General features: G+C 46.7%; 1 protein-coding gene across 7 annotated transcripts in view; it reads right to left on the reverse strand.

The window, feature by feature from the left end:
* Window positions 1-12,842, reverse strand: part of GATAD2A (GATA zinc finger domain containing 2A) — a 51,750-nt gene that overhangs the window by 3,696 nt on the left and 35,212 nt on the right. For 4 of the 7 annotated variants that reach the window (XM_089535571.1, XM_089535572.1, XM_089535570.1 and 1 more), the window contains exons 5-12: window positions 5,008-5,146; window positions 3,952-4,083; window positions 3,701-3,793; window positions 3,431-3,559; window positions 2,605-2,793; window positions 1,778-2,066; window positions 1,352-1,644; window positions 542-725 (exon numbers count right to left, since the gene is read on the reverse strand). In XM_089535571.1, the coding sequence (XP_089391697.1) occupies window positions 542-725; window positions 1,352-1,644; window positions 1,778-2,066; window positions 2,605-2,793; window positions 3,431-3,559; window positions 3,701-3,793; window positions 3,952-4,083; window positions 5,008-5,146 (1,448 nt within the window). The remainder of the gene's footprint in view (window positions 1-541; window positions 726-1,351; window positions 1,645-1,777; window positions 2,067-2,604; window positions 2,794-3,430; window positions 3,560-3,700; window positions 3,794-3,951; window positions 4,084-5,007; window positions 5,147-12,842) is intronic. The other 3 variants (XM_089535573.1, XM_089535574.1, XM_089535575.1) reach the window with 3 other exon arrangements.

The raw sequence follows: 12,842 nt of genomic DNA on the forward strand, positions 1-12,842 counted from the left end.
GCTTTGCAATGGTGGATGGAGGGCTTGACCATACCCATAATGCTTTGTAATAGTGGACAGAGGAGCTTGGCATACCCATAACGCTCTGCAATAATGGACAGAGGAGCTAGGCATACCCACAATACTTTGCAAAATTGGAAGGGGGCTTGGCATATCGGAGAGCTAGCGTGCCATAGCAGTTTGAGTGGCTTGGGAGACCAGGGTTCAAATCCCTGCTCGGCCACGGAAACCCACTTGGGCAGGTCACACTCTCACAGCCTTAGAGGAAGACAAGGGCAGCCCCCCTCTGAACAAACCCTTCCAAGAAAACTCCATGACAGGGTCTTGAAAGCACACAATACAACACCATAATGCTTTGAAACACCAGATGCACCCAAAGAAGAGGGAAAGAGGATAAAGAGAGAAAGAGAAATAAAACAGGGATACCCTTTTCACCCAGGCAGGAGAAAGGCTTCTGCCTTTCAAAGAGAAATCTGGCCAAGCAAGGGAGCGCGACCAGGGGCGACCGAGAGAGACAAGGTCTCGAGAGCGAGTTGTCTACCTGCGTTGCCGAGAGTCTTCTTCCAAGAGCATGCGCCTCCTTTGCCGACGGGTCTCTGAGCACGCTTACCTTGCCTGCCACCAAGTACGGCCACACCGGAGGCGTTCTGCAACTTGGGCGACTGGCTAAATGCATGCAAGACTCCGCGGGGGGTGCCAGCACTTCGGGGCAGCTGGCTGGAGGCCTGCGTAGGGCAAGAGAGGGGCAAAATGGAGCGGTCAGCAGCCAAGGAAGGATGGGAAGTCAGATTCCTCCATCCTCCCTCCTTGCTTACAAACCTTACAATCCATTATACACACACACACAATTCCCTGGTGAAAGGAAAGAGTTTAATTTGCCCTGGAGGCACTGACCCCTTCTATTCTCTCATCTTTCCAGTCTTTAGTATGAACACAAATAGTTATGCCTGCTGTTATTTTGTAAGTTCTTTGGCATTGTTTTCCTTTGCTTCATCCTTTATTACATGTCCCTAAGCCTTACTCTCAACTTATCCACCAGTCATATCAAAATCCTTAATATCGGACCGAAAACCTGCCCTCGACTTGTACATGAGGTCGATTTACAGTCGAGTATATATGTTACAGTTGATCCTCCATAATTGTGGTTTTAGCATTTGTGGATTTGATCCTCCTGGGATTTGATCAGTATGTTCCCTAGGAATTTCTGGGTCCTCAAGTGCTGGAACTCCAATTTCTGTTGGAAACTGACCACAGAGTCACACTGAAGGACCTAGAGATTCCTCGAGGAAACACTTCTCTCGGCATCTGTAGGTCCTCCGGTGCAATGAAACACTTCTCTTGGCATCTGTACCTGCTTCAGCGAGTGATGCTGCGGCACAATTGGCTCCGGCTTGCTCTGCACAGGGGAAGCCGCTTGCTGGAGTATCCGCTGCTCGATCTCCTGTTCCTGCTGTAGGGCTTTGACGAAGGCGGCCTTGAGCCGGCTCGTGTGCTCGGCCTTGAGCGCCTTCTTCTGGTTGGAGGACATGCAGGTCTCGCACATGATAGTGCCGCTCTTTTCCTCCCTCCAGCGGCAGGTGAAGTCTGTCTTGCACTGGACGCATGTGTAGGGGTCCTGCGAGGAGGGAGCCACCGAGACTTTGCCTGCGAAGAGGGAAAAAGAGACGGGAGTCAGTCTATATACGTGGGGGGTTTTTTTACGTGGGAAATCCTGAATGGATCCCTCGCATTAAAAAAGGGTGCACTGTATAATACTAGTGACATAGTGGCAGCTTACCTTGAGCTTCTAGCAGGTTCTGGACCACCTCCTCCAACCCAACCAGGTAGATGAACTCATTATTCGCCGCACTGGGCAGGAAGTTCATTTCGGGAGCCGGCGGCTTGGGAGGCGGGATTTCCAGCAGCGTCTTTTCTAGCTGCTTCCGCAGTGCTAGCTTGGCGGCCGCTTGGCGGCTGGCTGGGGAGTCGTTGGAGTTGATGATGGAAGTGACACTTGAGGCGAGGCTGGACACTGTGTTCACCTGGGCCGACGTCACGGCAGTACCTTTGAGCGAAGTTGAGGATGCCTAAGGAGGAAGGGTGAAAAAAAGAAGGAATATTTATTGATCCATCTGATTTATAGCTTGCTTTCTCTCCCAATGGGACACAAAGCAGCTTACAATTCAAAACGGAATAGCAAAAACAACACAGCAGGACTCAAGTTTAAAGCGGTGTTAAAATGCATTATTTCGACAGTATAGACACAACCTATGATACAACTAATGAGGCACAGCTACCTCTGGCTGTAAAGAGGCATATTTTAGGCATCACATCTCAAGGTAGACCTTTATTAGCTTACACTTTGCAAACCGTTTAGGGAATGCTTAAGTGCACTGATAAGCAGTAAAGAAATGTACTTGCTATTGCTATTATTCTTACCAACAAACTATATTTCTTGAAGAAGGATGGGGATGAGTGGACTTGCCACTAATGTGGATTATTATTTCTCCCCTCCTTATGTGTGTATTTTCCTGCATTTTTTGTTGCAATGGAATATTCTTGCCCGCAACCCTTCCAAAGCTAAATCAAAATTTTAAAAAAAAGATGCCGGTTTTGGGAGCTCACCTGGGGGATGTTGACCAGCAGGCTTGTGTTGGGGACATTGGTGACACGGATGAGACCCTGCTGGATGATCCGCTGGCCCTGGATTTGGACGCTGGGGACCGAGGCCCGTGGGGCCAAGAGCAATGGAGGTGGCCCCGAGCTGGAGTGATGGCGGATGTTGTGGATTTGCTGGGGAGACACAGAAATGGGCTGATACAGATGGATCCATGAGAGGAGAAAGAGTCAGGGAGGACAAAAGAAAGTGAAAGAAAGAGAGAAAAGATGATGCAATGTGGGGGGGGGGGGAAGAGAGGGAAAGAAGAGAGCAGAAGTATTAATGTTTCAAGCCGCCAACAGCAAATTAAACATTTCCCCCTCCTGTTTCTGTCATATAATCACACTACAGGGCTGCATCTACACTACAGAATTAATGCAGTTTGACACCACTTTAACTGCCATGGCTCCATGCTCTGGAATTCTAGGATTTGTACTTTAGTAAGACACTCAGCATTCTCTGGGTGCATCTACACAGCAGAATTAATGCAATTTGATGCAACTTTAACTGCCATAGTTCCATTCTATGGAATTTTAGGATTTGCAGTTCTGTGATCAGAGAGCTCTGGTGCAGTGCCATGACAAACTACAAATCTCAGGATGCCATAGAATGGAGCCTGGTAGCAGCTCTCCAGATTTTCTGGGACATGGGATTTTTTAAAGCTCTATTTAGAGAGGTTTGACATTGGATCTGGACCTCCCACTGAACTACAGGTCTGCTCCATTTAATCCACATTTCCTCCCCAACGGGTTGGACAGAAAGAGAATTTGCTAGCCAGGTAAAGCAACTCACCTGCGCTCCTCTGACTAGAGGCGGCATGACTATTTGGGTACTTTGCTGAGAGCCTAGCTTCGAGGATGCTTGCTGCCCGCCGCGGATCAATGGGGGAGGAATTATCGTTCCAGGAATACGTGAAGAATTCTGGGTTTTAAGAGAGAGAAGTGGTTTATTCTGTATGTAACACACGCACATACTTCTTCAGTTCCTTTGTGCATCCTCAAAGACATGCAATTTCTTAAACAAAAATTATCCCCTCCTGATGGTTGCTTCTCATGCACTAACCTGTAGAAGGGCTGATTTTCCAGATGTGAGACTCTGTGTTCCTCGCACCAATGGCGGAGGAGTTGCCACTGCGTTTCCAGAAGCTCCAAGTGGCTGCAAAAGGACCATATGGGCAAATGGGTGAGAGGGAGGAGAACATTCATTAGAAAGTAAGTGGGGCTGGGCGACTCCTGTTTCCAGGACAATCAACTTTATTACAGACCATAAAAAAGTGTGGAATCAAGATTAGGGCATGAAGGGTGAGCTGTTACCTTTTGAGACGTTGTCTCTTTCTGTATCTGACTTTGCCGTAGCTTTTTTAACAGCACAAGTTTGGCTTCCTCTAACCGCAGCTCTTCCTTCAGCTGTTTGATCATACGCTCCCGTTCTTCTGGGCTGCTCTTCTGGAAGGACACAGAAAAGTCAGAAAGGCTGAGCTGACCAAAGCCGGCACAAGGAAGACAGACGCAAAGACCAACATGACGAAGACTGACACAATAAAGGCAGACGCAATGTCCGACCTGATTAAGGCTGACACAAGGAAGACAGACACAAAGACCAACATCATGAAGACAGACCGAAAGACAGACATAATGAAGATGAACACAATGAAGACAGACACAAAGACTGATGTGATGAAGACTGACACAAAGACCTGTGTCTTTGTGCAGATCAACCCAGGTGTCCTATACAGTGGTCCTTAGTATGCACTGGGATTTGCTGCCAGGACCCCTCCATGGATACCAAGTTCTATGGATGCTTAAGTCCCATTAAATAAAATGGAGTAGTGAAATGACATCCTTTATATAAAATGGCAAAATCAAGGTTTGCTTTTTAGAATGTATATCTTTTTTGGACTATTTTCAAGCCATGGGTGGTTGAATCTGTGGATAAAGAATTTGTAGATATGGAGGACCAACTGTATATCCAGTGCCAAGGATCTCATTTGACAGCCAAGCCTGGGTAGAATTTGTACGGAGGCCCAATTTTATGACTGGCTGTGAGGGGATGCTGAGACACACCAGCAGCAAAAGGTCTGGGAAATGGCTGTATTGAGATGGTGACAATCATTGCTGGCAGCAAAGTTGGCTCAAGGGGGGAGGATTTGCATGCCACAAAGGGAAGCCAGAGATTGCAAAAACCAAGGAATAAAACAGCCATTGTTTTGACACAGCAGAATGGATACCCAGGTGACTTAGAAAGTGAGCGAACAAGGAAAGAGCAGCCAAGATAATGCCATCTTGGCATTATCAGATCTTGTCACCTGGCACACAGATCTGAATGCATCAGGGAAGGAGAAGCAGTAAATGCCGCCACATCCGACTCACCATGAGCACCTCCGTGCTGGTCTCTTTCAATGCAATTTTCGTCAATCCGTTCATTCTCGGGCTTGACGGCTCGTTGTCCGAAAGCACGATGACGTCGGGCGAGGGGGCTCTTCTCTCTCGCTTGGCATCACTGGGGGCACTGCCGAAAAGGAGGACAAAGCGGGTGAATGAGGAGAAGGAGGATGGCTTTAAATAAGTGGAATAAATCTGAAGAATAATGCTCCCTGCCGTGAACATACCCTCCTTTTCAAGGCTGAAGTTTCAATGTCATTGTTGGTGTGCCTTCAAATCTTTTCAAACTATGGAGACCCTATCCTGGGGTTTTCTTGGCAACATTTATTCAGAGGGGTTTTTCCATTGCCTTTCCCCGAGGCTGAGAGCATGCAACTCACTCAAGTGGGTTTCTGTGCCCAAGCTGGCATTTGAACCCTGGTCTCCCCAGTGTCTTGATCTAACGCTCCAAGCACTACACCCCACTGGCCCTCCATACTTCTTACTTTTGCACAACTAAGCGCCTGCACTTCAGTTGTGCAAAAGATGTAAGACGAAGGAGGTGGCAAAGTGTTGTCCTTTCCAAGCTGTGGTTGCACTGCAACTCCCAGCAGCTAGTCAAGAGCAAGGATTTGCTTATCAATGGTGCCGAGAATGCCTTCTCAAAATTCAAAAGTCTAAAGGGTTGTTGTAGTTGGCTCCAACTTATGAAGATCATTAAGTTTCCTTGGCAAGATTGTTCAAAGTGGGGTAGGGGTTTGAGTGCTGGACTACAACTCTGGAGGCCAGGTTTCGAATCCTGCTTCAGCCACAGAAACCTATTGGCTGACTTTAGGCAAGTCACATTATCTCAGCCTAAAAGAGAGGGGAACATCAAAATCCTCTGGACAAATCCTGCCAAGAAAACCCAGTGAAAGGTTTACCTTAGGGTGGCCAATAAGTCAGATTCCATTTGAATGTGGAAGCTAAACAGGGTCCTCTCTGGTTTGTAAATTGATGGGGGACCCACCAACAAATACCAGGTACTAGTATTGTCAGGAAGGAACTGCTAAAAACAACCTCTGAGTCTTCCTTGCCGAAGAAAACCCTATGAAAGTCATGGGGTCCCATGGTCAACAGGTGACTTGAAGGGACTTACAAACAATGCACTCCTGTCTATTTTGGAAACTAAGCAGGGTCAGCCTTGGCTAACACTTGGATGGGAGACCCATGACCGAATATCAGGTGCCAGAGGCTCTATTTCAGAAGAAGGAACTGCTAAAAACTACCTCTTGAGTCTTCCTAAGAAAATCCTATGAAATTTATGGGGTCCCCATAAATTGATAGACGACCTGAAGGCAGATAAACACACATTCAAGGCGCAAATCCTGCACACATTTTGCGTCAACTGAGCATTATATTTCAACAACTCACTAGGGGGCGTGCTAACACAAGCGATCGCCATCGTTTCAACTTTGCAAAGTTTAAAACAAAATCTGAGAAAAGGGGGGAGAGAGAGGGTTGAAAGAAGGCATATTCCATCTCCTTCCCCGTTTTTAACAACAGGCATGACAAAAGTTTAAGTTTAACAAGGTTACACAAAACTCACTGCAAAGAGAACAGATGCCAAAAGGTTTTTGTTACTGTCGTGTGCTTTCAACGTTCTTGGACTCCAACTCCCAGAAGCCCCAGCCAACCTGGCCAATGGTCAGGAATCCTGGGAGCTGATGTCCAAAACAAAGTTTGGGAACCACTGATCCAAGTGCATACTTGTTACATGCTATCCAACGTTTCCCAAATCCGGGTCACATCTGGCCAAGCAACATGGAAGTGGGGTCAAAATGGCAAAAGGGATTAATATGGGAAAATACACAAGTTAGCTGCATGGGGAGCCTAATAGGCAAATTCAGAGACGTCAGGGGTGTTTCCTGCCCAAATTCGCCAAAGAGCCAAATGCAACCACACCCTTGAGCCACATCTGCAAGTGAGGCAACCGTAGAAGCATACTTTGGTGTCTAAATAGGTCATCTTTCAGATGGACCCATGCAGGAGGTTCAACCCCTGGCTTCTCCACCTAAAAAAAAATCCTTGGTTTGAAAGCCCAGAGAGTGGTTGCCCATCTGTGTGGGCAACTCTGAGATAGAAGGATCTGTGATCTGGCTTTGAAGGATGGAAGGGAACCCCAAGGGTCATGCAGTTGAACCTTTTGCTAGGGCAGGAAAATCCCCAGCTATGGCATCACCGAGTTGGAACCCCCAAGGACCATATAGTCAAACCCTCTTTCAACAGGGCAGGGAAACCCCCAGCTACAGCATCAGTTTGAAAGGAACCCTAAGGATCATATAGGGAGATAAAGACTCACTGAGTTGGAAAGGACTTCAAGGACCACATAATGGAGATAAAGCATCACTGAGTTGGAAGAGAACTCCGAGGGCCACCAATGTCTCTTGCTAAAACAATCCCCAGCTAAAGCATCACTAAGTTGAGAAGGAACCCCAAGGGTCATATAGTTGAGCCCCCTTTCACCAGGGCAGGAAAACCCCCAGCTACAGCACCATTGAATTTGAAGGGAGCCCCAAGGGACATATAGAGTTAGAAGGGAACCCTGAGGACCATGCAGAGAGATACAGCATCAGTGAGTTGGAAGGGAATCCCAAGTACCATGCATCACTGAGTTGGCAGGGAAACCCCTATGGACCATGTAGGGAGATATAGCATTACCAAGTTGTAAGGGAAACCCAAGGACCACCCGCTTTTCTTGCCAAAACAATCCCCAGCTAAAGCATCACTAGGTTGAGAGGGAACCCCAAGGCTCCTATAGTCAAACCCTCTTTTGCTGGTGCAAGAACATCTTCCACTAAAGCATCACTGTTGGAAAGCATCACAAGTTGGAAAGGAGCTCTAAGGCTCCACTTCTGCCAGTGGAAGAAAATCCCCAGCTAATCACACCAAGTTGGAAGGAACCCCAAAGGCCATATAGTCCAACCCACTTTGGCCTGCGCAAGACAGTCCCAAGTTAAAGCGCCCCACCCTGTCTCCCCAAGAGGTTGCAACCCTTGGGGTCCCAGGCAACACACATACACACACACAGAGATGTGCTTGCATCCATAATGTGCCAGAATGCATCCAGAAAAGGGGTCAAAAGGGGGGAGGAAGAGGAAGAGTCACCTTCATCACCCCTTCCGCCAATCAGCCGGCAGAGGATCAGCATCCCCAACGGCCCACTTCCTGTACACTTCGGGAGGCGGGCCCCCCTTTGAACGTCACATGACTCACCCAGGCGATGCCTCATGCTGCCAATCACGTGGCCCATTTAACCATTCCTGCCCACACCACCGTCTATGGGGGAAAAAAGCCAGGGCAAAACACAGCCGGCTGGAACCGGTTTCGAGACATGACACGGTGGCTTTCATTTTGTGGTGCAAGTGGGAGCCCCAAAAAACAACAACCACCAGGGACCCACAGAAAATGGGGTCTGCGACAATTCACGCACAATGCAAAGAGGCATGGCCAACGGGAGCAAACTTTCCCCAGATTTGCAGAAGTTTATGCAACAATTCATGCACAATGCAAGGAGGCAGCGCTGCAGGACAAGATGCTTGATAAAACTTTCTTTTTTTGGAGTACAGCATCACCCACAATCCACCAAACGGGGCCAACGAAAGAGCACATTATACGCGTTCAAACTCCGCTGGCCTTCATCAGGCAAAGGCGTTAAAAATCCAGTGGAGTTTCAAAAGCTTGCAATGTGTATAATGTGCATTTTGTTTGGCTCCATAAAAGTATCCCTATTTAGTGGATTTGGGATGATGCTGTACTTTGCTGTATGGCCAACATAGCTACCCAAGATAGATAGATAGACAGACAGACACATAGATAGATGTTTGGACTATACCCCCCATTCTCCCCTGTGTAGAAACTCAGCCAATATGGGATTCAGCTCAGATGACTGGTGGAGGGGGTGATGGGAGTTGTAGTGCCAAGAAAGTAACTCCCCCCCCCTAGCTCTGGTTAGGGCTCCCAAGTGTCCTGCATTATAAGCTGGTGCTGGAAAGCTTTGCCTTTCCTTAAATGCTAAAAAAAGCAACACAACGCACAAAACAACAAAGAGAAAACTGTAAAAAATACCAGTAAACAGCAAAAAGGAACAAAGAGCAAACTGCAAAATAACAAACAAAATGCAATAATAATAATAATAACAACAACAAAATAGTACAACAACAAATATCAGAATGCAAAAATAACAAAATGCAAAGGACACAGCCACAACCAGCATCGAATTACTAGAATTGTGCCATGTTTTCTGCATTTTTCAAGGAGAAAATGACAATTTGGGGAAAGTAACTTGGCAAACAGGACCCACAGTATTTCCTTGCAAGTTGTTTTGCAATGACACAATCCTAATGGACATCCCAAAATATTCACACACTAAGTCACACTCTCTCGGCCTCAGGGGAAGACCATGGCAAACCGCCTCTGAACAAATTTTACCAATAAAACACCACAATAGGGTCGCCATAAATCAGAAATGAATTTGAGGCACACAACAACAAAACACAACAACTTTTTATCCTAATATCTAGTCACTATGAGTTCCATGATTTAATTTTTGCAGTCCCTCTTTTGCTCCAAACTTGATGGAGATTTCAATAAGTTCCATCATATGCAGAATCACAAAATCAGAAAGTTTTAGAACTGGAAGGGACCCACAAGGGAGATCTAGTCCAACCCTCTGCCATGGAGGAATACACAGCTAAGGTCCAAAACACACTGCAGAAGTAATCCAGTTTGAGACCACTTCAACTGCTCCGGCTCAGTGCTAGGGAATCCTGGCACCAGAGCTCTCTGGCAGAGAAGGCTCAATGCCTCACAAAACTACAGGTCCCAGAATCCCCTAGCATTGAACCAGGGGAGTTCAAGCGGTCTCAAGGAGGATTATTTCTGCCATGATGACCCACTGAGTTTTCATGGCTGAGCAGAGATTTGAACCCTGTTCCTCCTTTGGAAGCCTTTCAGCAAAAGTTGGATGGACCTTTTTCATGAGCATCTTAAGTCCAAAAGATGCTCATGAAAAAGGTCCATCCAACTTTTGATGAAAGGCTTCCAAAGGAGGAACAGGGTTCAAATCTCTGCTCAGCCATGAAAACTCAGTGGGTCATCATAGGCAAGCTATCTATCTATCTATCTATCTATCTATCTATCTATCTATCTTGCCTAAAACTCACTGAGTTTTCATGGCTATACAGTGGAACCTCGGGATACGAATTACCCGGGTTACGAATTTTTCGGGACCCGAAAAAACCCCGTTGGAAATTATTGATCCGGGTTACGAAAGTTTTTTCGGGTCCCGAAAAAACTTTTGGTGCTTTTTGCCGCGATTTCACACCAAATCGCGGCTTTTCCCCATTAGCGGCTATGGGGATTCGGCTTGCGAAAGCCGTTCGGGTTACGAAAGCGGCCGCGGAACGGATTGTTTTCGTAACCCGAGGCTCCACTGTATATAGATTATTGCTGTTGTTGTTAATGTATTATATTTTATTATTTTCATAGAATGTACGCCACAGATAGGTTTATTTTATCTATTGTATGTACAGTGCTGTGTAAATGTACAGCCATATATATATATATATATATATATATATGGGAAAGTCACACTCTCTCAGCCTCAGGGGAAGGAAAAGGCAAACATCTGGACCAATTTGGCCGTGAAAACCCCACAATAGGTTTGCCTTGGGGTCGCCATAAGTCGGAAACAACTCAAAGGCACCAAGATGTGGATTCTGGATGTTGTTGTACTATAGCCAAAAGTTTCCACGAAGTGCGAGAGAGAAAGAAATATCTCAGTAATTTTAAAGCAAATGGAGGTTGGGTGGGGAGGAAGTTTTGTTAACACAATCTACGAAGGAGGGTCAGAAATCTGCCCGTTTCTTTTTAATTTGTCTCAAAATAAGCACCGGAGGAACATCGTAAGCTAAAATTGGCGCCGTACCTGGAGGGCGGGGTGGGGGAAATCATGCACATTAGCACACTTTTTGTCGGCGCAACCGGCCCTCCCAGAAAATCAGGTTGGCCAAGAATTTTCATTTTCAATTCCAGGGAGATATATTTAAAATTCATCCCGGCCCAGCGGTTGTGGGCTGGGTTTGGCAGAGCCCTTGGCATCTCCAAAAATCGGGGGTTTGCAAAGTTTGGGGGGGGGGGAGCCAGGGAACTCCAGGAGGTTGGAAGGACCCAAAGGAAGGCATTGCATCAAATTGGACGGGAGATTGAGACCCAATGGGTTTCCACAGCTGAGCAGGGTTTCGAATCCTGGTCTCCAGAGTCATTGCCCAATGCTGAAACCACTGCACCACACCGGCTCCTTGGGTAGATTGTGAGCAAATGTGTAGTGCTTTGAGTGTTAACTACAACTCTGGAGGCCGGGATTCGAATCCCTGCTTGGCCATGGAAATCCACTCAGTGACCTTAGGCAAGTCCCACTCTTTCAGCCTCAGAGGAGGGCAATGGCAAACCTCCTCTGAACAAACCTTGGCAAGAAAACTCCATGAAAGGTTCGCCTTAGGAACAACTTAAAAGGCACACAACAACAACAAATACACACACACACACACAGAGTTGTCCCTCCTAACCCATGAATCCGCAACCTTGATTATGCATGCAGGGGCGACCTCCATTCCATTCTATGAGGCTTGAATACACAGGAGCCTCCGTTTTCATGGGAGGGTGGTGGCCGGAACGGATCCCCTGCGCAAACGGAGGGCCAACTGTATATATAATAATTGATATGTATTGATTGTGTATTTCTACATGGCCTTGCGGTCTCTTAAATCTCTATGGTTCTACAATTCCTTGCCCAAATTCTTGCTCATGTCATCAGAGATTTGGGTAGGAACCAAATTTCACTGGGTTGTCTTTTCGTACTTTGGAAAAACTTAAGTCATTTCTGACTTACGGCAACCCTAAGACAATTTCTTGGAAAGATTTGGTCAATGGAGATTTGCCTGTGGCTTGGCCAGGGGGGCTTCATGGCTGAGTGGGGAATCGAACCCTGGTCTCCAGAGACATAGTCCAACACTCAAACCACTACTGTGCCAAACTGGCACTCTCTCTCTCTCTCTCTCTCTCTCTCTCTCTCTCTATATATATATATATATATATATATATATATATATATTAGAGGATTTTTCTAACCTGGCAAAAGGAGATTGGACTATATGGTCCTTGGGGTTCCCTTCCAACTTGGAGATGCTTTAAGTCCATACATAGTCCTTGGGGTCCCTTCCAACACAGGTCCACACTGCAGAAATAATCCAGTTTGAGACTGCTTGAACTGCCCTGGCTCAATGCTAGGGAATTTTGGAAACAGTAATTTTGTGAGAGATTTAACCTTCTCTGCCAGAGAGCTCTGATACCACAATAAACTACAGTTCCCAGGATTCCCTAGCACTAAACCAGGGAAGTTAAAGTGGTCTCAAAATGGATTGTTTATAAAGTGTGTTTTCGACTTCAGTGATTTGGCAAGAGGAGATCAGTGGAGATGGTCCTTGGAGTTCCCTTCCAACTTACCTGCAGATGCAAACATCCCAAAATCCCAACAAAAATACAAAATCCCAAACACTTAGGGTCCCAAGCGTTTCAGAGAAGGGAGACTCAACCTGTATAAAGTGACAAATTGGGGGCCGGAAAATCCAGAGTTGCAGAAACAGCCCGAGGAAGGCTTCCCCAGTATCCATGTGGTCATCCTCTTCCTCCAAGCGTGCAAGCTTTGGGTGCGAAACACGAAGCGGCCACCTCTCCAGCAAGATCAACCTCGTGATCCATGGGGTGACAGACGATGCACCCCCACAATGATAAAACAGGGTACC

This window comes from Sceloporus occidentalis, unplaced genomic scaffold (assembly GCF_023333645.1).
Source record: "Sceloporus occidentalis isolate IW3139 unplaced genomic scaffold, rSceOcc1.0.p SCAF_8, whole genome shotgun sequence".
Classification (NCBI taxonomy): domain Eukaryota; kingdom Metazoa; phylum Chordata; class Lepidosauria; order Squamata; family Phrynosomatidae; genus Sceloporus; species Sceloporus occidentalis.